At 43.4% G+C, this 21,842-nt stretch overlaps 2 protein-coding genes across 4 annotated transcripts in view; one reads left to right on the forward strand and one right to left on the reverse strand.

Annotated features, from left to right (window-relative positions):
* LMAN2L (lectin, mannose binding 2 like) overlaps window positions 1-21,842 on the forward strand; it is an 88,883-nt gene that overhangs the window by 27,561 nt on the left and 39,480 nt on the right. For 2 of the 3 annotated variants that reach the window (XM_027852187.1, XM_027852172.1), the window contains 2 exons: window positions 5,303-5,422; window positions 6,088-7,800. In XM_027852187.1, the coding sequence (XP_027707988.1) occupies window positions 5,303-5,422; window positions 6,088-6,230 (263 nt within the window). In that variant the 3' untranslated portion in view covers window positions 6,231-7,800. Of the gene's footprint in view, window positions 1-5,302; window positions 5,423-6,087; window positions 7,801-21,842 lie in introns of those variants that run through there. The other variant, XM_027852180.1, reaches the window with a different exon arrangement.
* Window positions 7,900-21,842, reverse strand: part of FER1L5 (fer-1 like family member 5) — a 63,502-nt gene continuing 49,559 nt past the window's right edge. The window contains exons 31-53 of the mRNA XM_027852158.1: window positions 21,703-21,780; window positions 21,149-21,330; window positions 20,724-20,885; window positions 20,265-20,369; window positions 18,632-18,778; window positions 18,295-18,457; window positions 17,721-17,743; window positions 16,951-16,998; window positions 16,618-16,719; window positions 15,617-15,736; window positions 14,689-14,850; window positions 14,297-14,388; window positions 13,497-13,667; window positions 13,054-13,199; window positions 12,637-12,776; window positions 12,229-12,317; window positions 11,794-11,889; window positions 11,367-11,508; window positions 10,332-10,431; window positions 10,058-10,251; window positions 9,755-9,864; window positions 9,300-9,447; window positions 7,900-9,137 (exon numbers count right to left, since the gene is read on the reverse strand). Of these exons, the coding sequence (XP_027707959.1) occupies window positions 8,937-9,137; window positions 9,300-9,447; window positions 9,755-9,864; window positions 10,058-10,251; window positions 10,332-10,431; window positions 11,367-11,508; window positions 11,794-11,889; window positions 12,229-12,317; window positions 12,637-12,776; window positions 13,054-13,199; window positions 13,497-13,667; window positions 14,297-14,388; window positions 14,689-14,850; window positions 15,617-15,736; window positions 16,618-16,719; window positions 16,951-16,998; window positions 17,721-17,743; window positions 18,295-18,457; window positions 18,632-18,778; window positions 20,265-20,369; window positions 20,724-20,885; window positions 21,149-21,330; window positions 21,703-21,780 (2,921 nt within the window). The 3' untranslated portion in view covers window positions 7,900-8,936. The remainder of the gene's footprint in view (window positions 9,138-9,299; window positions 9,448-9,754; window positions 9,865-10,057; window positions 10,252-10,331; window positions 10,432-11,366; window positions 11,509-11,793; window positions 11,890-12,228; window positions 12,318-12,636; window positions 12,777-13,053; window positions 13,200-13,496; window positions 13,668-14,296; window positions 14,389-14,688; window positions 14,851-15,616; window positions 15,737-16,617; window positions 16,720-16,950; window positions 16,999-17,720; window positions 17,744-18,294; window positions 18,458-18,631; window positions 18,779-20,264; window positions 20,370-20,723; window positions 20,886-21,148; window positions 21,331-21,702; window positions 21,781-21,842) is intronic.

Genomic DNA, 21,842 nt, shown 5'->3' on the forward strand with positions numbered 1-21,842 from the left:
CATCTAAATCAGATCATCCCAGATGAAACTGGAAGGAAGACAAACAAATGAAAAATGGAACAGATCTGCCAGAATTTCTCTGACAAACTGTTTTCTATCATAAATGAGAGTGGTTTCACCATATTTTGACTCTGCAGCTTCGGTCCTCATATAATGTGTGAGGAAATGGAATGACGCTAAAAAAGATGAAGATAGGAAGAACAGCTAGACCAGACCATGTAGAGTCAGAAAATAATCATTTTGGGCTAAAGCAACCCAATTTTCAAAGTATTGATTTTATAAGGTACATGAAAGAAAGAAGATATTCAACAATTGGAAAAAGCCACATGTTGAAAAAGTGATTCAGAAGATAACAATAACTCATAAACTGAATGCCTGCTTTCTCATATCATATTTACAGAAATATTCACAAGAATGATCTACACATATATTGAGGGCATCCTTGAAGAAAATGTAAAAAAGGCAACAAGCAGGAGCGTTTGCAAACTAAAATTTTCTATAGCAGATCACATCTTCACAGTTACACAGTTCACTGAAAGGAATGGACATCCTTATATACATATTATTTGTTAATTTTTATAAAAGACATCTCATTCTGTAAAGTAAAATGCAACCTTACAGACACTCCTCCAACAATGGGTGTCCCATGTATATAACATCATGGAAGCTTCTTTGATAGATGTGACCATAAAGACAACTTTGTTTGAATATCATCAAATAAAAAGGGACATGTATTTTTCTGTTTTTTTTTAATTTTTTAAATGTAATATTTTCTTTTCTCCCTAATTACTTATAAAAAAATTTTTTAACATTCATTTAAAAAATTTTTTAGTTCTAAATTCTCTGCCTCCTTCCCCCACCTCCCTCATTGAGAAAGCAAGCAATTTGATATAAGTTTATACATGTGCAGTCAGGACATGTATTTTTGAACAAGGTCTTTATCATGATTGTAAAGCAGGGGTTCTTAACCTTTTTTTTTGGTTATGGACCCCTTTTGCAGAAAGGCCTTTAAAGGCATAAAATAAAATACATAGAATTATAAAAGAAACTGACTATATTGAAATGTAGCTATTAAAATTTTTTTTAAAAAGCGAAGTTCAAGTTCATAGACCCCTGGTTAAGAACCTGTGTTATAGAGCAGTGGTTTCATGCTTAAATAGAAACAAATCTCTGTGGCTAGCATATTGACTTAGAAAACCACAAAGTAGCATTATCTATGTTGTACTGTATGTTTTACTGTATTTTTGTTTATTTTGTTATATTTTTTACTAACATTTTAATCTCCATGGGATCTCAGTCTGACATCTGTCTTAGAGAGGATGCCTTTCACAGTGTCCCCACTTACATCTAAATTGTAGAAACCCCAGTTTCCTTACAAAGGACAGCTCAGGTACTACCTTCTGCATAAGGCCTTTCTTTGTTGCTGTTGTTGTTTTTTTTAGTAGTGTTAAGTCCCAGAAAAATCATAGGGCTTTCTTGCTGAGATTCTTGGCCGCTCAAAATGACCTAACAATCCACATAGAAAAATTAAATGGATAAAAAATGCCTATTTTCTAGAATATGAAATTTAATTGGATAGGCAGTCCATTGAGTTATTAGTATAAATAAATCTTGGATAAGCATTGTAAATCAACAATGAACACTTTGAGAATACCACACACTTTTAACACTTACATTTTGGTTTGTTTCTTGTTGTATTAACTTCTTCTCTCCAACTTGATTATAAGCTCCTTGAAGGTAGAATCTTAGAATTTTTGAGTTGGAAGGGACCTTAGTGCCCAACCTGTAAATGAAAAGGAGTATGTCCTATAACGTAACTGTCAAGTGGTCGTGAAGCTTCTCCTTGATAACCTCCAATGAGACAGAGACAACTACCTCCCAGGCAGTTCACTTTTGTGTATCTCTAATTGTTAGGAAGTTTTTCTTCATACTAAATCTGTCTGCTTCATTATTGCTTCTACACGTGGTTGCCCTCTGGGGCCAAGGTGAACAAGTCTAATTCCTCTTCCCCATTACAGCCTTTCAGATACTTAGAGATAATTATCATGTCCTTCTTGAATCTTCTCTTTTCTGACTAAACTTATTTCACCAGTTCTTTCACCAGATCCTCTTGATATGGACGCAAGGTCTTTCACTATTCCAATTGCCCTCCTCTGAATTCTCTCTTGCGTACTGGAATCCTTCCTGAACGTGGCAAAAGCTAGTAATCAGTTGAACATTTGTCAAGCTCCTCTTGTGTGCCTGGTATTGTGCTAGGCTGTGGTGGTGGAAAGACAAAAAACGAAATAATCCTTGCTCTTAAAGAGCTTATGTTCTGTTGAAGGAGAAAAAACAAGTGTGTGTGTGTGTGTGTGTGTGTGTGTGTGTGTGTAGATGTGTGTGGACGTACATTCAGAATAAAAGTATTTCGAATTAAAACGAGGTAATGAGAGAGAGAGCAATAGTAATTGGCAGGATGGATCAATTGATTCTTGGAGGAAGTGATGGATCCTGTGAGGAGGGAGAACATTCTGAACATGAAGGACAACTGACGCAAAGGCAGGGGTGGGAGTGCTTGATGTGAGGAACAGGGAGGACCAGTTTGACTAGACTCTAGAGAACTAGAGTGGAAGAGTAATGCATTAAGAGGTTACAAAGATAAGCTCGGCTAGGTTCTGAATGGTTTTACTTTCTTATTCTTTGTTAATGTTCAGTTGATCGTTGCTAAGTTTATGACTAGCCCAGAGGCTTGGGTTGATGTTCTTGAGTTCTGATTGAATTAGCCCTTAGTCCAGCCTCAGTTCAGCACAGTAAAGCCCAGGGCTACTCCTGTGATAGTTTTTTAGGCTATGTCTGATTCAGGTTACATTCATTTCTAGCAGTGTTCTAGAACAGTAGACTCTCCCTGGGTCTCTTATGTTTTAACCTTTTACTCGTTGGCATTTCATTCGCTGTGGGTGCTTAAACACAATAGTATTTGATGTCTAGTTTCTTTTTCAGTTCTGAAACCTTTAGTTTTGGGCCTAGATACCTGTATAGCTAGAGTTAATGTTGCAGTCTTACTGGTACTGTTCTCTTTTAGTACATAGGTCTGTTAGTCTCAATACACTTTACTTGGCCCTGCCTGTATAAGTTGACAACCAGATGCTATTCCCAGTTGGTAAAAATATCAGAGTAGAAGTTTTCTATTTTATTTATCCTAGTGAGACCTTATCCTAAGTTTGACAGTAAGAGTGATCTTGTTGAATTGGGTTTTTACCTTAACCTCTCAACACATTGTTATCTGGAGAAGTGCCTCTTTCTTCCAAGGATTCTCATTGACACTTTATCATGCAGGGAGTTATTAAAAGCCACCAGGAAAGCTGAAATGTTGGCTTCTCACTAAGTTGTACCAGCTCTTGGTGTCAGAATTCTTTCAGGAGCATTTCCCTAGGTATTGTTTTTATTTTCAATTAATAAAATTTATTTTCTCTCCTCCTCCCATTGGAAAAAAGAAAAAGAAAACCATTGTAACACATATGCATACTAACAGATTTTCATGTTGGTCATATCTAAAAATGTATATTTCATCCTGCATCTTAAGTACAGCTTTATCATTGTTTCTCTGGTATCGTGGTTGGTCATTGCATCATTGATCAGAGTCGTTAAGTCTTTCAGTTTGTCTTTGCATTGTTGTTTTTCTTATTCTATATACTTCTCTTTGCATCAGTTCATAGAATCTTCCCAGGATTCTTTGAAATAGCCACCTTACAACATTTTCATATGGCATAACAGAATTTCATCAGATTCCTATACCATAATTTGTTTAGCCATTCTTCAGTAGGTGGGTATCCCATAGTTTCCAGTTCTTTGTTGCTACAAAAAGAGCTTCTATAAATAGTTTTATACATATATGTCCTTTTCCTTGCTCTCTGGGTTACAGACCCAGTAGTGGTATTGTTGGGTCAACAGTGCATATTATAGTGACTTTTTTGGAAATGGCTACATAAAATAACTGGACCATTTCTCAGCTCTACCAGCAGTTCATTAAAGTACCTGCTTTTCCACAGCCCCTCCAGCATTTGTCATTTTCCATTTTTGTCATCTTTGATAATTGGATGAATATGAGATAGAATTGCAGAATTGCTCTAATTTGCATTTCACAAATTATTAGTGGAATATTTTTTCATATTTCATTTGGAGCATTCATTTTACTTCATTGGATTTCTTCCTTTGAAAATTACCTATTCATATCCTTTGACCGTTTATATATTTGGAGAATGGCTTCCCCCCCCCCCTTTTTGGTGAGGCAATAGAAGTTAAGTGACTTGCCCAGGGTCACCAAGGTAATAAGTATCAAGTGTCTGAGACTGGATTTGAACTTAGGTCCTACTGACTCCAAGGCCAGAGCTCTATCCACTGCACCACTTAGCTGCCCCATGGGGAATGGCTGTTGATCTTGAATATGAGACCTTTATCACCGAATCATCTTACAATTTTTTCCCAACTACTTGTTTCCCTTATTTTTGCTGCATTTTCCATTTTATCTTTTGGGAGCCTTTCTGAGGCCTTGTTTATTCATGAATTCTTTCCACAGCCTAAGATTCAAAGAGTAATTTCTTTCCTGCTCTTGATAGACTCTTTTATATCTAGGTCATATAGCCCTTTGGAGGTTATAGAGGTGTTGATATTAACCTAATTTCTGCCAGACTGCTTTCTAGTTTTCCTAGCAGTTTTTGTCCCATATGAGTCCTTACCCAGTAGCTGGGGTCTTTGAGTTTATTGGACATTGAGCTATGAGGTTTGTTTACTTCTTGTATGTTGTGGACCTAATGTGTTCCACTGATTGATTGCTTTAGTCTTTAACCAGTATCAAATAATTCCTATGGTTAATGTGCTTAGTGTTGCTTGACATCTGGTAGCCTAGTTTTTTCATACTGTTTTGCAGTCTAGAGTTTTAGCTCCAACAGATCAAGGGACTCTTGTCCTCATTGATGAGTTATTGCCCAGATGGACATTTACTAAAGTCTCTTCCAGCTATCACAACAGTGGGAATCATCTCAATTATTGATATGTCAGGAATTCCAGTCTCCAGTTTATACATATTCCCTCTTTGGTGGATTTTGATGGGCTCTATCCTACCATTTTGGGGCCACAAGAAAGCTGTCACATTCTATAAGGGTTGTCTCTCCAGAGGCAATATTATCTTTTAACTGTTCCATTAAAGACTTAGCAGCAGGCCTCTTAAAACATGCCTTGTTTTGGGAGATAATTTTTTTGCATGTGTCTACTTTGTCTTATCTTCCTTGAAATGACCTGGATCCTCTTGCTCTTCCTTCTCTAGATAACCATGATATCATCTCCCTGAAACTTTTTGAGCTGACAGTAGAGCGAACTCCAGAAGAGGAAAAGCTGCACCGAGATGTATTTCTGCCCTCGGTGGACAATATGAAGCTGCCTGAGGGTAAGGAAATGAGGGGAATTATCGTGTTGTGGGACAAGAGGGGTTAAAATACATGGGGATCTGAAGAGGGGAGGGCTCAGGTTCCTTCCCAACCCAGTAGCACCTGCAGGCTTTCAGATTTAACTTTTCTGCTATTATTCCAAGGCTGGTTTCCCTTTTTTTTTTTTTTTTTTTTTTTTTGGCGAGGCAGTTGGGGTTAAGTGACTTGCCCAGGGTCACACAGCTGGCTGGTTTCCTTCTAAGGAAGGTGGAATACTTCATAAGTACTGTCTAGTTCATCTTTATGGTGCCACTCTAGGCAGTAGAGAGGGGCTAGGGTGGTTATCTTTGTTCTTTTTTTTTTTTTTTTTTAAAGGCAATTGGGGTTAAGTGACTTGCCCAGGGTCACACAGCTAGTAAGTGTCAAGTGTTTGGTCTGAGGCCGGATTTGAACTCAGATCCTCCTGACTTCAGGACCAGTGCTCTATCCACTGCGCCATCTAGCTGCCCCTATCTTTGTTCTTAAGAGGGAAAATGGAGGTACCTAGAAGAGGAGAACCTGCACCATGGATTCTTAGGACACACTCATAGAGATGAGAATAATAGTTACGTGCCCTTACTGCTACTTGGTTGAGTCCCCACTGTACTGTTCCTGACTGAGTTCTCTCTTGCTTGTGATTCCTCAGTGACACTCCCAATGGAGCCCTTAAGTGGCCTGGCCCTTTTCCTTATCGTCTTCTTCTCTCTGGTGGCTGCTGTGTTTGCTCTTGTCATTGGCATCATTGTCTACAACAAATGGCAGGACCAGAGTCGAAAGCGTTTCTACTGAGCTGTCGTGGCTGCCACCACTGTGGCTACAACCCTTAGGCACTGGGTGAGAAGCACTGGCCCCAACATGCAGCCCAGCAGGATGACTTCTCCCATCTCAGACATCAGAGCCCTTGACTTTGTTTTGTAATTGGAGCTTCAAACCCAGGGACACTGCCACTCATTCCCATAGGAATCTGTGGGGACATCTAACTCTGAGACAGGAACCCCATTCGTAGTGGGAACTGTGATGCTGTGATGTGCCTTCCCCTGAGGTCCTACCAGCTGGGAGCCAAGAAGGGTGGGGAGAATGTACTCTTTGGGGTTTTTTGTTAAATCATAATCCTAGGCCAAAATTTTATAGCACAGGATACCTTGAAGGCCAAAGCAGAAAGAGAGTTGTACTTCACTTTCTAAATCCCCAGAGCACTGAGATTTCTCCCTAGAAATCAGTAACTCCTTGGTACTGCCAGCCATCCAGCCACTGATCTTTATGTCTTAGACTGTTTTGCTGTGAGGTTTTCCTAGAAATAAATGACTCTTCCCCGTCCCTCCCTCTTCCCCCCCATGTCCCCTCTCTCCTTCCTCTGAAGTTCTCTCCCAGCTGGAAGCAGACTGCATTGCCTCGCCCCTATGGATGACTGAAAGTCTGGATCTTTTCATTGACATTTCCCTAAGGATCAGGAGTTGAGCATATTCTCTCCCTTTGTTTCAGTGCAGCTTTACCTCAATCTTCCATCCCCTATTCTGTGATTATGAGTCTTTCTTGAGTTTACGTGGTGGTCTGGCAGTGAGCCTCCCAGCCATCTACCTATAATACCTTGAATGTTTTTGCTGGGGAATGGTCACTCTGTAAATGAACTGGCTGGACTTCAGGATACTTTTCCCCTAAGAGTATCAAAGGGCCCACCAGCTCCTATTAGTCTCTCCTGACGCTTGCCCTGGGACTTGCTGCAGTTGCTAAGTTGCATGTTTGGGATTTGTGGTGATTCCTTGGATCTTGCCATCAATGTTTAGAAAGTATGAAGGCTTCCACAGCCCACCTCCACTCTTTTTATGGAGATTATTTGGCCTCATTATTGGGAGAAACAAAAACTGCTTCTAGGAATATTGAGCCCCCTTCATCTCTCCTTAGAGGAGGTTTAGCTATTTTCAGGAGAAATGTTCTCTGTAAACCTTCCCCTTCTCTCTTATTTGCTAGGGAGTCATCTGCCTCTTTGGCATTGACAGGACTAATTTGGTTAGTAGCCCAAAGTCTAATCTAAAAACGGACTGAAGCCTTCATGCTGTTCTATGTATGTCTATCACAAAGGAAATTCTTAATATGACTAACAGGGGTAAAGAATGAGATAGTACCTCAGTGCCTTTCCACTTGGGGGTGGGTCTTGGGAGAGGTTTGAGCCTGAGACTCAGAATGTGTCCCATATAGAAGTAATCTCAGGACAGGAAAGGGCCTCGGATTCATCTACAAGTCCTGGGCCCTTTTTATCTTGGAGTTGTTTTCTAGTAACTGGTGGTAAATGATGCCGCCATCCTGCAGCTTAGGAGCAGAGGCCTATTATAATAAAATCTCAGATGGGACTGAATCTGAAGTTTGGCTACATGTACTGGTCTTCTTCCAACTTGGGAGTAGTTTGTTTATGCAGCTTTTTAAGCGTCTTTGGTTTCGGCTCCCTCCTAACCTGGTTTCTTCCAGGTTGGGCAGGCCTGCTATGAAGGGTTAGCCTTACCTGGTTTGGAGGTTTCTCTTGTCAGTAACCCATAGTAACACTCTGTATGCCTGAACTGTTATCCTGTTGGGGTTATAGATGATACTCTTCCAGAGGAAAGCAATTTGCTCAAAGGTATTGGTTCTCCTGTAGCAGAAACCTTAACCCTGCTCAAAGGCATTCCTACCCGTGGGGGTTAGAGTCCAAATTGTAGCCCATAATTTTAATTACACATAGCCTTTAAGAAGGTAGACTTTAACTGGATGTAACAAACTGGGAAACCAAGTGTCCAGTTTAGTACTTTTTGTTACATTTTAGCCTGATTGGAGGTTAAGGAGGGAGACAAGTGTGTGGCAAAGCGTAGAAGTGGATTATTTTGCATCGGAACACTTGCAGAGAGATATTTGGCATAGGCCTTTGTATGTACATGTATGCACCGGGAATGGGCTTTCTGTAGGCTCAGCTCCTATGCTGGCTGAGGAATTAAGAAAGCAAAGTTCTTTGAGGTGGAAGTTTAATGGGGTAACAATGAGCAGCTCTGGTGTACCTATTCTTAGTACTCAGGCCTTTTTTCTTTCCCATAAGCAGATAATTGAACCCTTTAGATTCTGTCAAGAGTAAGAGTTACAGGCACAAAGAATGCCAGTTACCACTCATCTTTACTTGGCATTTGTTACTTTAGCACTCCCCTTACCATCAAACAATCTGAACTTATAATGAAACCCTCTGGCACCAGACATTTTTATTTGGGTGGGAATTTCCTCATCAATCTTCTCATGGGTCTATCCTACTTAAGGGAGTTTGTTTCTTGGCCAAAGTGGCCAATTATGGATCACTTGAACTATTTGCCCTTCATTTTTGAGTCTATGGCTCATAGATGATGACATGGGGAAATTTTTGAATTTGATTTTCTTTTTAATAACCCTAGAAGCCTCAGGGCTTCAAAATGACGAAAGCAATAAAGGCTTGATGATAGGAGGGATGCAGATAAGAAAGTCCCACAGGGAAATAAATTTCCTTCATGGAGCTGAGAGATCAGAAAAAATATCTAAGTAGCTGGTGGATTTTTCTTGGTTAACTTGTGGCTGTAGTCCATAAGACTCAGAAGAAGAGCTTGTAGGGATGGTTGTTGGTGTCCTTTTGAAACTTGCCTCAAACTCTTCAGGTAGAGGTCTAGCCAGCTTAAACTCAGGTTTGATCATCTTCATAGCTAAATAGTTCTGGAAAGAATGGGGACAGGGTCAGATTAAGATGCCCTGTAGGCTCCCTTCCTCTGGAAGGCAGTCACTAAGGGATTATTCCTGTGGAGCCATTATAGATGGAAGATCAAGAGCCTATAATTTTGTTTCTCCCTCTTTGCCTCCCTACTTCCCATCACTTACAGGAATAGAATAGATAAAGCTTAGCACCAGGAACACCATGCCCATCATTAAAAGGGTGAATGTAAATTTTCCGCGGTAGCGTTTCCAACAGATGTAGCGTATACTGAGCCAAGGTGATAGGAACCACAGGAATGAGGTTTCTGGTCGTCTGTCTCCCCATTCAGGAAATACATAATAAGCCAGGGGTGGGGGTGAGGGAGAAAAGGGAAAAAGAAATTTCAGGTAGAAGAAACCTAGAGTAAAGAGGTTTTTTTTTTTTAAAGCATAAAATATTTGTCTCTGTCTTTGGTGTTAACTGGCCAGGCTATTCTGTGTGAAGAGAAAAAACTCTCCCTTTTCCCCCTATAGGCCTGCTGGGACTCCCAATGGTATTAGGTTCTTAGGCCATTAGCTCAGGATGAAGAAGAGAGGAAAGGTATTTGGGAGCTTTTTCTTTTTCTTTGTGTGACCCTTACATGGGTGCATAAAGTGTAGGGTATTGGTTGGGTTCAGAGCGGCCTTTCCCAGCTGGTCTTTCTTCAGCCTCCTTCTTTGTCAGCACCTCCAGAGTCATCTTCACTTTGCCCTGGAAACACCATAGATAGTGGTAGGGACTTAATGAGATCAGTTACCAGGAATCTTGAGATCTCCTAGGTCCCAGAGAGGGGGAAGGGAAGGAATTTGTCTCTTATTGCTTGCAAACAAGATACTGAAAGCGCAGCCCAGTAACCCTAATACCCTACCCAGTGTACTGAACAGAAAATCTCTATGGCTCCTACCGAAAGACTCCATTTGCCATTATTCAGAACCTGACAAGGCCACCAGCCAGTGATAGTTTTCTGCCTGAAGAGGGAGATGTGCTTGTGGAAGAACTTAAATGGCCACTTAGGCTTGTTTTCTATCATGCTGAGGGTGCATTGTCGGGAACTCCGGGTAGGGGCTGGCATTTCACACAAATCAAGCTCTAGAATTCCTGAGACCAGAGAGAAAGGCCATCAGAGAAAAAAAGTGTCTTTGCCTTTAGGGTCCCAAGGCCCCAACTCAGTCCTTTACCTAAAAAGTCATCAGAAAAGAACCTGTCATTGTCCCAAATCTGGATTAGAAGTCGGGGTGGGATCTTCTCCACTGTGGGGTCTAAGCTCCAGATGAAATCCTACATGTAAATGGGAGATGCTTCAGTCAATCAGCAAATATTTATTAATTATTTACTATGTGCCAGGCATTATGTTAGGTACTAGAAATGCAAAAATGAAACAGACTCTGTGCTTAAGGAGCTTACATTCTTTTGGGGAAGATAACACATACATACATAGGTAAGTAAGGAAAAGAGTGTGGTTAATAGTGTCAGATGTTGCAAAGAAATTAAGAATAATAAGAGCTGAGAAAAAGTCATTGGACTTGGCAATTTAGAGATCTTAGGTAACTTTTCAGAGTGGATTCAATGGAATAATAAAGTCAGAAGCCGTATTTACAAAGGAATGAAGAGGGAGGGTGCTTTCATTTGACAGTAAAAATAGTCGGATATTTCTAGGAATTTGGCTATGAAAGGGAAGAAAGATATAGGACAATAGCTTGAAGAGTTGATAGGGTTAAGTGAAGGTTTTTTTTTTTTAAGAATGGGGGAGGCATGAGTGTGTTTGTGGGAAGCATTAGTGGACCAAGTAGATACGGAAACCGAAGAAATGTGAGCAAAGGAATGTTATCAGGGACAATGTGGGGCAAGAGATGGGGAGGGTTGGAATCAAGATTACAAGACCTTGGCAAGGAGATGGGCCATCTGTTCATCAGAGACTGGTAATAGTGTAGTGGGGACAAGGGAGAAAAAAATGATGTTAAAGGGTTTTGAGGTGTGAAGTGGAAAAAAAGAGGGAACTGTTGGCAAATGGTGTTTATCAGTCACAAATGAGATGAAGTCTCTGCTGAGAAAGGGAGCAAAGTGGTTCAGCAGCTTGAAAAGAGAAATTGCATCTCAGGAACTTTCCTGCATTTTGTACTCTGACCTTGTCTTCAAGGAATGACAGGGGTTTGGGCAGTAGAGTTGTCCTGCCTGTCTAAGTGTGTTGTCAGAACCCAGAAAGAGTTCCTTACCTTCTTGCTCAGAACGCAGACCTGTTCTGTGGGCAGGTAGTTAAAAGTGAAGATAAACCTCCAATTGAAATTCCCAGATCCAGTAAGTGATCGATAGTGAATATCTGTCTTTTGCATGTCGTCCTCCATGTCATGCATCCACCTATAACCGAAATGTACCATCCTAGGTCCACATACACTCAACCGTTCCTTCCCTCTGCACCCATTGGCCCCCTAAGTTGGTCTACTGTAAAAAGGGAACCACTCAATGCTGGGTATCGGTGAAAGGGCCAGAGTGCTATCTCCAGGATTGGGAGAACCTGGGTGGTATGGGAGAGACCAGGAAACTTAAGGAAAGAGGGGTCCAGCTTGGAGGGTCTAGGACATGCTTAGTCATGCTGAATTCTTGGTCCTTTTCCCATCTCCTCCCTACTCCCCATGCCCTCACCCTTTGATGTAGATATCACTCATCCTCTCTCCAGTTAAACTGACGTCCTGCAGGTTCACATTTCTTGTTTCCCAGATGATGCAGCGCAATTCATACCTATGGTCATTGCGTTCTGAGGCCAGGCTACTGAGCCGTGACCATGGGGAGGGGCTGGCTGTTTCTCTCCATGGCTCAGGGTTAGAGCATGCAGAGCCTGTGAAGGCCTGGCTTCAAGATGGAACACTACCTTCTGAGTCTAGTGCTGTCAAGGCTAATGGAAGATATCTCCACACATCACCAATAATGATGAGAAATTTTGGGGGTAAAGGGGTGACATTTAAATTCAGTGTCCAAAGGTGAGATCGGGGCAAGGAAAATATCTGCCAAATTGCTTGTGATATAATATGTAGTTGGCTATCCTGGCCAAGTGTGTGTAGAGGGAAAGGTAACTCTCACCTTTTGGCCTTTCGAAGACTGATGTTGACTGCAGGCCCTGGAGGCCCAAGATGCAGGGGGAAGATGTCCACCCACAATTGTACCTTCCCCTAGAATCAGAGATAGGATTGCTAGTTGGTATTTGCCTTATTCCTGTGGCCTGACTGTGCCTTTTAGAGCCCTTGGAGTTGAGTTCTTTAAAAATGGTACTGTCAAAAAAGGCATCTCTGGAGTCCCATCTGATTATAGGTACATGAACACAAACATGTTTGCTCACATATGTGTGTACATGAATCAATGTTCTCCCCACAACAGTGGAACATTTACTAAATAGAAGTTTCTGCCCTCCCTTGCTTGATGCCTGTATTTAATCTTTTCCTCTTCCATAAAGTAGGCTGTGTCCATTCAAGCTCTACCCCCAACACATACCTGGTCAATACCTGGCTGGGTGTTTGAATACAGAGTTCGAGTCTCCACATGCTCAGGCACCTGTCCCTGAGCTTGCAAGAGGTACAGTGCCAGGCGCTCTTTTGGAGAACCTAAGTACTTAATGGGAGGGGTGTGTTTTTCTAGGAAGTATGGAACAAAGAGATTGCAATGGTTAGGCTTGACACAGTTGGCCCTCCCTGTACAAGTCCATTTAGAAACTTTGAAAGTTATTCCCCCCAGGAGAGATGACCTTAAGGACCAAAACAAAGGGCAGTGGGAACCTTTCTTTGCCCTTGCAATCTTAAGTTCCATGAATGTTCCATTTTTCCAAGTTGTCTTCTTAGCTATCTGTGCCCATCTTGTGTGCCAGTGGCTTCAGGGGCTAGATAAGGTTGGGGATGAAGTACCGTTCCTTACCAAAGTTTTGTAGCCTGAAGATCCTCCCACTGAATGTGATACCGTCCTTAGTGCTGAAATCAGGTGGAGGCAGCCCCTTCCTGTGGGCATAGCGCTCGAGGAGGTGACTTGGGGTTAGCTGGTCCCTCCACTGAAAGGGCCCTGACCTGGGGAGATGAGTGTGGGAGTAAGGCTGTTGGAATGTTTTAGGGATCGGAAGTTAGAAGAGGATTAGAACCTCATGGGGCTATGTGGGAATGTGGTCCTGAAGGATTGGATGGTAACAAGTAGAGGCATCCCAATAACTCAGCTCAGCACAAGGTGCAGGGTTCCAATGAATGAAAACCAGTAGAGATTGTGCCATGGAGTAACAGGAAAATCACTCCTCTGCATCTTGATTGTCTGGAACTTGTCACTCCTCCCTTAACCCTCCCAGAATACTGGGATCGGGCTCCCCCTCTCACAGGCAGTAGGACTTGGGAAGCCCACAACGAGCGCCAAAGCTGGACAGGAGCCGATTCTCCAGGTCGATGACTGTGGACCCAATCTTGTCATCAGGTAAAATTAAGTCATAATCAAAAAGAGTGATTTCCAGATCTTTCTCCAGGGGAATGGTGCAACTCAGCTCAAACATCCTGGGGATAGGAGGAGAGGGTGGAGAAAACTCAAGATTATAGAATTCTAAGTCCTAGGGCAGGAAAATATCTGTAGAAGTCGTCTAGTATGTATCCTCTACTTCCCGCTAGGACTACATCTCCACTATCACAGCTAAACATGTGTCTGGGCTCCTAATAGAAATGAGTTTTCCCAGTATTCTTTGCCAGTATCTTGTCACTAACAGGATAGTCTGCACAGCAGTCCTAAATCCCCCTCATCTTGCTGTCATCAGAGTTAGAGAACATCCTTGATATATGGGACATGCCATCACCTTCATTAGTATCACCTTAATCAGTGGCCATTCTACTTGTAGCCTATAGGCACCTAAATAGTTTTTTTCAGACTGACTTAGAGTGGCAAACTATAATTCCTGAATCCTGGGAAAGACTAGTTTTGGCAATAGGGAAGAGCAGAACTTGATTAGCCAGTTTAGGGTTAGGGTTAGTGACAAATACTGAATTTCTGCTATGGGCAAGGCATTGTGGGAGATAAAAAGACCAATCTGATTTGGCTTTTGGTTGAGGGTTCCAGTCCTCAAAGGACTTAAAACTGTTTCAGTATTATTAGAAGAGGATTGGATCAATTGGAGGAAGAGAGGAAAGCTTACGTGCCAAAGATGGGATCCACAGTGTTGGGCTTATAGTTGTGCCGGCTGCCCATCACTGTCTTGCCCAATTTCAGGATCACGTAAGGGTCACACTGATGGTGCAGAGGCATAGGCACAAAAATGGAGTTGAGCTGAACAGCACAGGTTAGGAGATGAAGGGGACACTGAAGAATAGGAGCTTATCATATCAAGAAACAGATGATGGGGAAGAGAGGAAAGACTGATTGTGGACTGAAGGACCTTAGGGTGGTTAGGAGTCATGGGATCCATAAAGGAAGTTATGCAGTCTACAAGAGGACTGTGATGGGAGAACTAGACCCCTGGGTGGGATGGCAGTGAAGAGGGAAGAACCCAGGGAAAAGGGAGATTTCAGGTGAGCTCCTGGGTATTACCAAACCGTTGTTGTCCTTAGGTTGCAGGTTGATGGCCCGTATCACATACACTCGGACGAGGCACTGCTGTGGGCCACTCTCTTTCTCGGGCAGATTCTGAAACTGGCGTGGAGGGCTGGGTTGTTTGGGATTCTCGGAAAGTGGATAGATCCGGAAAAGACCCTGGTGGGGGATAGGGCATGGTATGATAGCCTAACAGTTCCTCAGTGAAGAGATGCTGTCTGCTGCCTAAGCTTCATTGGCACCCAAAGAGCAGTGCTGTCTAGCCATGCAGAAGACAACAAAAGGGCAGCTATGACAAAAAGAGAATGATTCTGGGAAGGTAGTGGTAGATTGAGCCATGGTCATTAAGCAAGGACACATGGTGAGAGATAATGGTTTGAGGGGAATAATGGAAGTTCTTGGACAGTCACCAGTCTTAGATCCTATGTATTCATTCCAACTCCTCTAACCTTTTATTTTCCCCAGAAACTTGAACCTGGCTTTGTAGGGAAGTGTGCAGGACTGTAGTCATGGGATGGAACTTAGAATACAAGCATCCTCATTGTAGGATTATAGATACAGAGCTGGAAGGGACCTCAGGGGACAACTCGTCCAACTACCTCATTTTATAGAGGAATCTGAAGTCCAGAGACATTATGGCAAGGTCACAGTTAAGTGATTTGAACCTGGGCCCTCAGACTCCATATCCAGTGCTCCATATTCACTACCTGTCAGGTTAGGTAAGCTTGAATAGCCACATCCCCATTCTCACCAACTACTCATCTATTCCTTGCCTCTGCCCACCCTGCTGTTTTCTTCAGAGGTTAAGCTGTCATCTTGTGGAGAAACATAGATCACTTTCTGGGGTCAGGGAAACTATAAAATGGAGAAATAGAAGACTAGGAAAGTGGGGGTAGACACAAAATGGATTGATGTTCAACCTCACCTTGAATTCTCCCACGACAGGGCTATCTTTAGTCTTCTTCCCATTGTAGAGGTTGAAAGTCTGGCAGAAGTCCTGTAGGCCTTGGAAGTCTGGTATAGCTTCAAGCTCACAGTCATATACCTGGTGCAGAGTGTTTGTATGTTGGAGGGATTAAGGTTTGGAATAAGATTTAGAAGGCACAGTGGGCCTGAACTCTTAATTCATTCTTCCCTCATTTCCCAAGAATGACGTAGTTGCTATTTCCCTGTACTATTCCAGCTTGTCTCTAGCTTTCAGGGCTGTCTCTCGAAGTTCATATAGGCCCAGGGCAAATCACCCCATGTAGGACCCCTTCTAAAGACTGAAGAATTCTCTTGTACAGTGCAGACTTGGAAAGAGGCATGGGGAGATTGATCACTGATTCTAATTCTGTTTTAAAGCTTAGGGTCTTTTTACATGTTCTGTGCCTGCTGGAAGGGCAGAGGGGTCCATCAACCTCCTGGCTTCTCCAATGGGATGCCCTGGAGAAAGGCACAAAGGGAACTTGAGGGAAACTCTGCCCCTTTGGTGGTTCTTTAAAGAAACTACTAGGACCTGTAAGATCCCTCCTAGCTCTGGATCTCCTTTGTGAGAAGGAGCCAAAATGCCATGAGTGAGTATTGGTGCTAAAGTTAAATAACAAAGGGGAAAGGAGTCACTTATAGACAGATAGAGTTGAGTTGTCTCTCTCACACACACACACACACACACACACACACACACACTCTGTTGCATTGGGAAGAGTGATGGATTTTGCAGGTCCTGAATGTAAAATCTGATTCTACCACTTAAAGACCTGTGTGACCTTGGGGAAGGTCACACTCCCCCCACTCCATCTTTAGTTTCCTCATCTGTGAAATGAAGGAGTTGGACTCAGTGACCTCTGAGTTTCCTTCCAGCTCAAAATCTTTGATCCTAGACTGTGACCCATAATCACATGAAATAATGCCGGGACAAAACTCCCTGGACGGAGTGAAGATCACCTTCAGAGCGTAGTAGTCCTTCTTGGGGTTCCACTTCTCAGGGCTCTCTCCTGATGCCCAGAACATCTTGCTCCACCAATCCACTTCATGAATATGCTCTTCCTACCAGGGCAAGGGGATCTAAAGCTGACATTGTTATCAGGGGCATCCAACACACCAACCCATGCCAAGGTCAGCCCTAGAGCATCCCTTTCTTGATGAGGGAACTAGAAGCACTCTTAACACTTAGCTTCCTGGGATTGGCCTGTTCCCACCCTCATAAGGTGGGACCCTCATAAGGTGGGTTCCCTGGATAATTGGGGTTTCTAAGTTTGGGGACTTCATCCATGTCACCTCACTATGGCTAGACTTGAAGAGTCTTCTGTAATTGCGATCCAGAAGCTGGAGAGAGAAGGAAAGGAGATAGGTGAGATAAAACACCCCCCCCCCCTTAACTTGCAATAATTCACATTTATTTAGTACTTTAAGATTTGAAAAGCACTTTACATACATTCTCAATTTCTCACCTATGAGGTGCTGTTATCCTCATTTTATAGTTGAGGAAACTGAAGCCTGATCAGAGAGGTTAAATGACTCCCAGAGTTGGCCACCTACTAGGTATTTTAGGCAGAATTTGACCAAGTCTTCCTGACTCCCTACTCCAGTCCCCTGGACACCATACTATGCTATCTCAAGAAACAGAGAAGGGACTGGTGGGGCAAGGGCTTGTCTCTCTGTTCCTCTCCGTCTTCTCCCTAAGGTTTTCCTCTTCTTCCTGCCTGGAAAGACTTTGGCTTCTTAGCCATAGTGACCCCAGGGGAATTGGGCAGTGGTAGTGACAGTGAAAGCCCAGTTTTCAATACTCATGAGGAAAGGGAGCCTTGAAGGAGAATGGACTTGCCTGAAGTTGTCCTATAGGATTGTCTGGGATTAGGGCCCAAGAGCTCTGATTTCTTACTTAGACCATACCCCCTCACATGAAAGTGATTAAACTTTGTTGAATCCACCCTGCTTTTGGGAGGGAATGTTCTGAGTCCTGGGAAAAAAGGAACAAAGACTGCTCCCCTGATGATTAGGGAGAAAGGTGAAGTACTCAGAAGTGGAGTAACACGGCCTTCACTCACATTTCTCTTCTTCTTGGTTATAGCTATGAGGCAGAAGTAAAATTGAGAATGTTTAGCTTGGAAATGAAAAAAACTAACCCAGTGGGGCCAACAAGATTGCTGTCTGCAAATATTTAAAGGGCTATCACATAGGAAAAAAGGATTGGACTTGCTCTGTTTGACCCTGGAAGGCAGAAGTAGAGCGGTGGAGAAGCAAATATAGGCTTGTATAAAAAACTTCCCAACAACTAGAACTGGTCAAAAGTGGAGTGTGCTGCTTGGGGAGGTAGTGGGTTCTCACTATAGTTCTTTAAGCAAAGCTTGAGAGCCAGCTATCAGGTATATTGTAGAGAGAATCCTTTTTAGGTATGGAAAGATCCCTTCCAGTTCTGACATTCTTTGATTCTTGAGTGGGGATGGCTTTATAATCGTAAGGAGAGGTCAGGGCACAGAAAAGGGCATTTGGGAAGAGGTGGAGGGGCATATATCCCAAAATTAAGCCAATTTCTTTCAGGGAGGAGATTGAGGAATAGGGTCATAGGAGGGATAGTGTGGGAAGGAGGGGAAGGAGATCAGAGAAAATAAAGTTTCGTACCAGGAAGGCATGGGGGTACATAGCCTTCAGCCCAAGGGTCACAGAAATATGGACGCAAGCAGTAGACAATGGCCTGGCCTACCACCATCTGGATGCCAAAGTTACGCTGGTCTATCACCTTCAGCACCAGGGGTGGGGCATATGCTTCCTCCTGAGGCAGGAACTATGGACCCAGGCAGCATATGAGGAGGGTTGGTGCCCATTCCCAGGACTTTCATCTTCCCTATGCTCATCTTCCTTCATCCCTCTGTCCTCAGTTCTACAATCAGAGCCCTCCCTCTCTCCTCTCCCATCTCATGATAAGGACACCTTCCTTCCCCTTCCCTTACTTCCTTACCAGACTGAGTAGGAGGGCAGCATGGGGAAAGTTGGGGTTGGAGTGATAATCTTTGATCTGAGCTGTCTTCAGAGTTTCCCCACCACATTCCACCAGTAGCCAGGGTGAGTTTGCTTTCTGTATATTTCGTAGCCCCCAAGCCAAGATCTGCCAGAGGAAGAAGGGATAGGACAGAACTAGGAAAGGGGGTAGTATTAGGAGACCAGAGTAAGGAAACAGCCATGTTCTCATAGGAGGGTTGTCGTGCTCTGGCAACTTTATATAAACCAGAAGACAGAGCATAAATTAAGCTGGGAAAAAGTGGAGATTAGAACTTTACACCAAAGGAGTGTGTTTTATTCATATGTGTGAAGAATGGGGAAAGACAGACATAGATTAAGTCCTAAAACAAGGCTCATGGAAATACTGCCAGAAGTGGCCCTTTGAACGCCCACCATACCTCGGCCTTCACAGCTTAGCTCAAGCCCTGCCACCTCCCTGAAGCCTTCTGTGATCACACTCCCCGCTCTGACCTAAGACTCTTAGTCTCTCTCCTATACATCCTCAAATCTGATGTCTCCATTTTTGTGTTGTTATCTAACCATTTCATGTGTTTAAATTTGGACTTTGCGCCTGGTTTGCAAACTCCTTGATGCAGGGAGTATATCATACACTTCACTTTTATCCTCCACAGTACCTAGCATGGTACTGTAAATTGCTCAGTAAATACTTGATTAATAATTAGGCTCTTCCACCTTCCTCATCCTCAACCAGTAGGTGCTATTGTAAAATTCAGGTATACCTGAAGGTGTACCAGGGCAAAAGGCCCTAGATTAGAAATCGTCCCTGCCTCTGCGGGGTGGGGGAGGGGTGTTCCAGTCTATCAATCAATTAACATTTATTAAGTGCCCACTGGTGATACAAAAACCACTTTCACCCAACCCCCAAATACAGCCATCCCTGCCTTGGGGGAGCTTACATTCTAGAGGAGAAGACATTTATATACAGAAGTATGTTCAGAATAAATTTATATTTTAAAAAAATAGGTGGTTGAGGAGATTAGGAAAAGCTTTGTGTGTAGAAGGTGGTACTTGAGCTGAATCTTGAAGGAAGTAAGGGTAATGAAGTGGTGGTGAGGGAGTGCATTCTAGGCATAGGAGGTGGTCAGTGCAAAGACCCAGAAACGGGAGAAACAGAAGGCTGGTTTGTCATGACCATAGATTGCAGGAAGATCAGTAATGTACAGTAATCCTACTGAAGACATTACTCTTTTCACTGTTGTGTGAAAAGACACTTCTGTGTCTAGGCACACAGGCTGGTGGGTCCTTGAAGCACCCTTCAAGGACCTTGTTGAACCTCTGACCCTCAAGTGGAACCAGGTGCCACTGCATCCTGCAAGATAGCATTAGAATCCCCCTTCCCCTTCCCTTTCTCCCCCATTTCAGCTCTTGTATTTCCTTTAGACAGATGAGATCCAAGAAATGTAGAGTCACGGAATAAGGAAGGACAAAAACAGTGTTTGAAAAGAAGGAAAGTCCAGACCCCCTCATCACTTCTGCCTGGGGTGAATCATGAGCCTTTTTCCTGAGCACCTACACATTTCCTGTTATCTGCTTTGAGGACCACCCATCCCCTACTCCCCCAGACCTTTTACCTCAATGGCAGTTTTCTTCAAGGAGGGCTGGATGTTTTTGGGGAGGGTATAGTAGCCGTTCTTCCAGGGAATACTCATGAGTAGCGATTTCTGGTTACTGACCATCTGAAGAGTGAAGGACAGTGACCTGTAAGGCCTTTTTCCAGTTCTCTAGTTATGATTCTAGGATCCCAAGTGTAGGACAAACATTAAGGACTCATTGGAGTTGAGACCAGTTTTTCCTCCACTTGAAGTAGGGCCTAATTGGGTTCCTGGAAGCTCCTTTGAGAAGGCCCTAGAGTCTCCAAGGTTGAGAGCTTCACATGTGACCCCATTCATGGGATCAAGGATACCCCCTCACTTCTCACCCTCAGTCCCCCAACACCCACCCAGCAGACTTGCCCTTTGTCTCCCAGGTGGAAGGGATTGGGAAGTTGGAGGATGTGAAGCCTTTCGCAGCTGAATTGCCACTCTTAGTACCTCAGTCTCTAGGGTAAGCTCAAAAGCAGCCAGGATCTCTCCCTCTTCCTCCCCTGGCTCTTTGCTAATGGAATGCCAGCTTAGCAGAGGTAGGGTTCGCTTTTGGAGATCTAGACAGACAACTGGTGAACACGTACTCCTCCCCCATAAGCTCCCCTTGCCCTGGAGTACAGGAAAATTGGATCTTAAAAAGTTGTCTGAGATGGGTAGGGGTGACTCTAGGGATTCTGTGGGTTGAGATATGTAACAAAGTGAGGGGGAAGTCACAGGCCAACAATGAAGGTTCTGGTCTTTGGGATAGGGATCTGTGCAGCATATGCCATAAACACCACCTCCAGAAGGGGCACAGGAATAAGCCATGCCCAAGGCAGGAGTTGCAGGAACAGCAATGGAGGCCCCCACTTAACTCATGGCTGTTCACGTACGTAGGAATTCAGCTGCCAGAGTTCTAGGCATACGAGGGGAGGGTTTTCTTCTATATCTTGGGGTTTCTCATAGAGTAGAATGTGGTGAAAGACCAGTGTCTGATCCCATGTTGGGACCAGGGAAGTCTCTAGTGTCCGGGTTCGCTGGCCATAGTGCAGGAAGACCACCTGAATGGAAGAGTCTAGGTATGGGGGGAGGAGGGGCAGGAGGGAGAATAAGAAATAGAAAGGTGAGGGCTTCATCCAGCCCAGAGAACACATGGTCATTTATCTGGTAGTTTGCCCTTTTGTCCATTTTTTAATTGGTAATGTTGGGGAGTTAGGAAGCATCTGTAGCTTCTATTAGTCCAATCCTCTGTCCTCTAGGAACTCTGCTTGGTGGCCTTGGCCTCATAAAAAGTTGCTCTAACTACTTTATGAAAGTGGTGGCTATTTCTTGGGCAAAGCCACCCCAGTGGCACAGCCCACAGTCATATCTCCAGAGAACTCCACTGTCGTCATAGCTCTGGATTCCTTAGAGGGGTGAGAGATCAATGGGAGAGGAAGGTGCTTACCTGAGAAGGTCTGGTCGTGATTAGACATCAGGTTTCTGGCTTGGTAGATATAGCAGAAAAGCTGGTAGTAGTGTGGTTCTGGAGGAGACACAGAGAAGCCACACATATCTATTCCCCTTTCCCAGGTCTCCTTAACCCTC

This window comes from Vombatus ursinus, unplaced genomic scaffold (assembly GCF_900497805.2).
Source record: "Vombatus ursinus unplaced genomic scaffold, bare-nosed wombat genome assembly UNPS02000580.1, whole genome shotgun sequence".
NCBI classification, from domain to species: Eukaryota; Metazoa; Chordata; class Mammalia; order Diprotodontia; family Vombatidae; genus Vombatus; species Vombatus ursinus.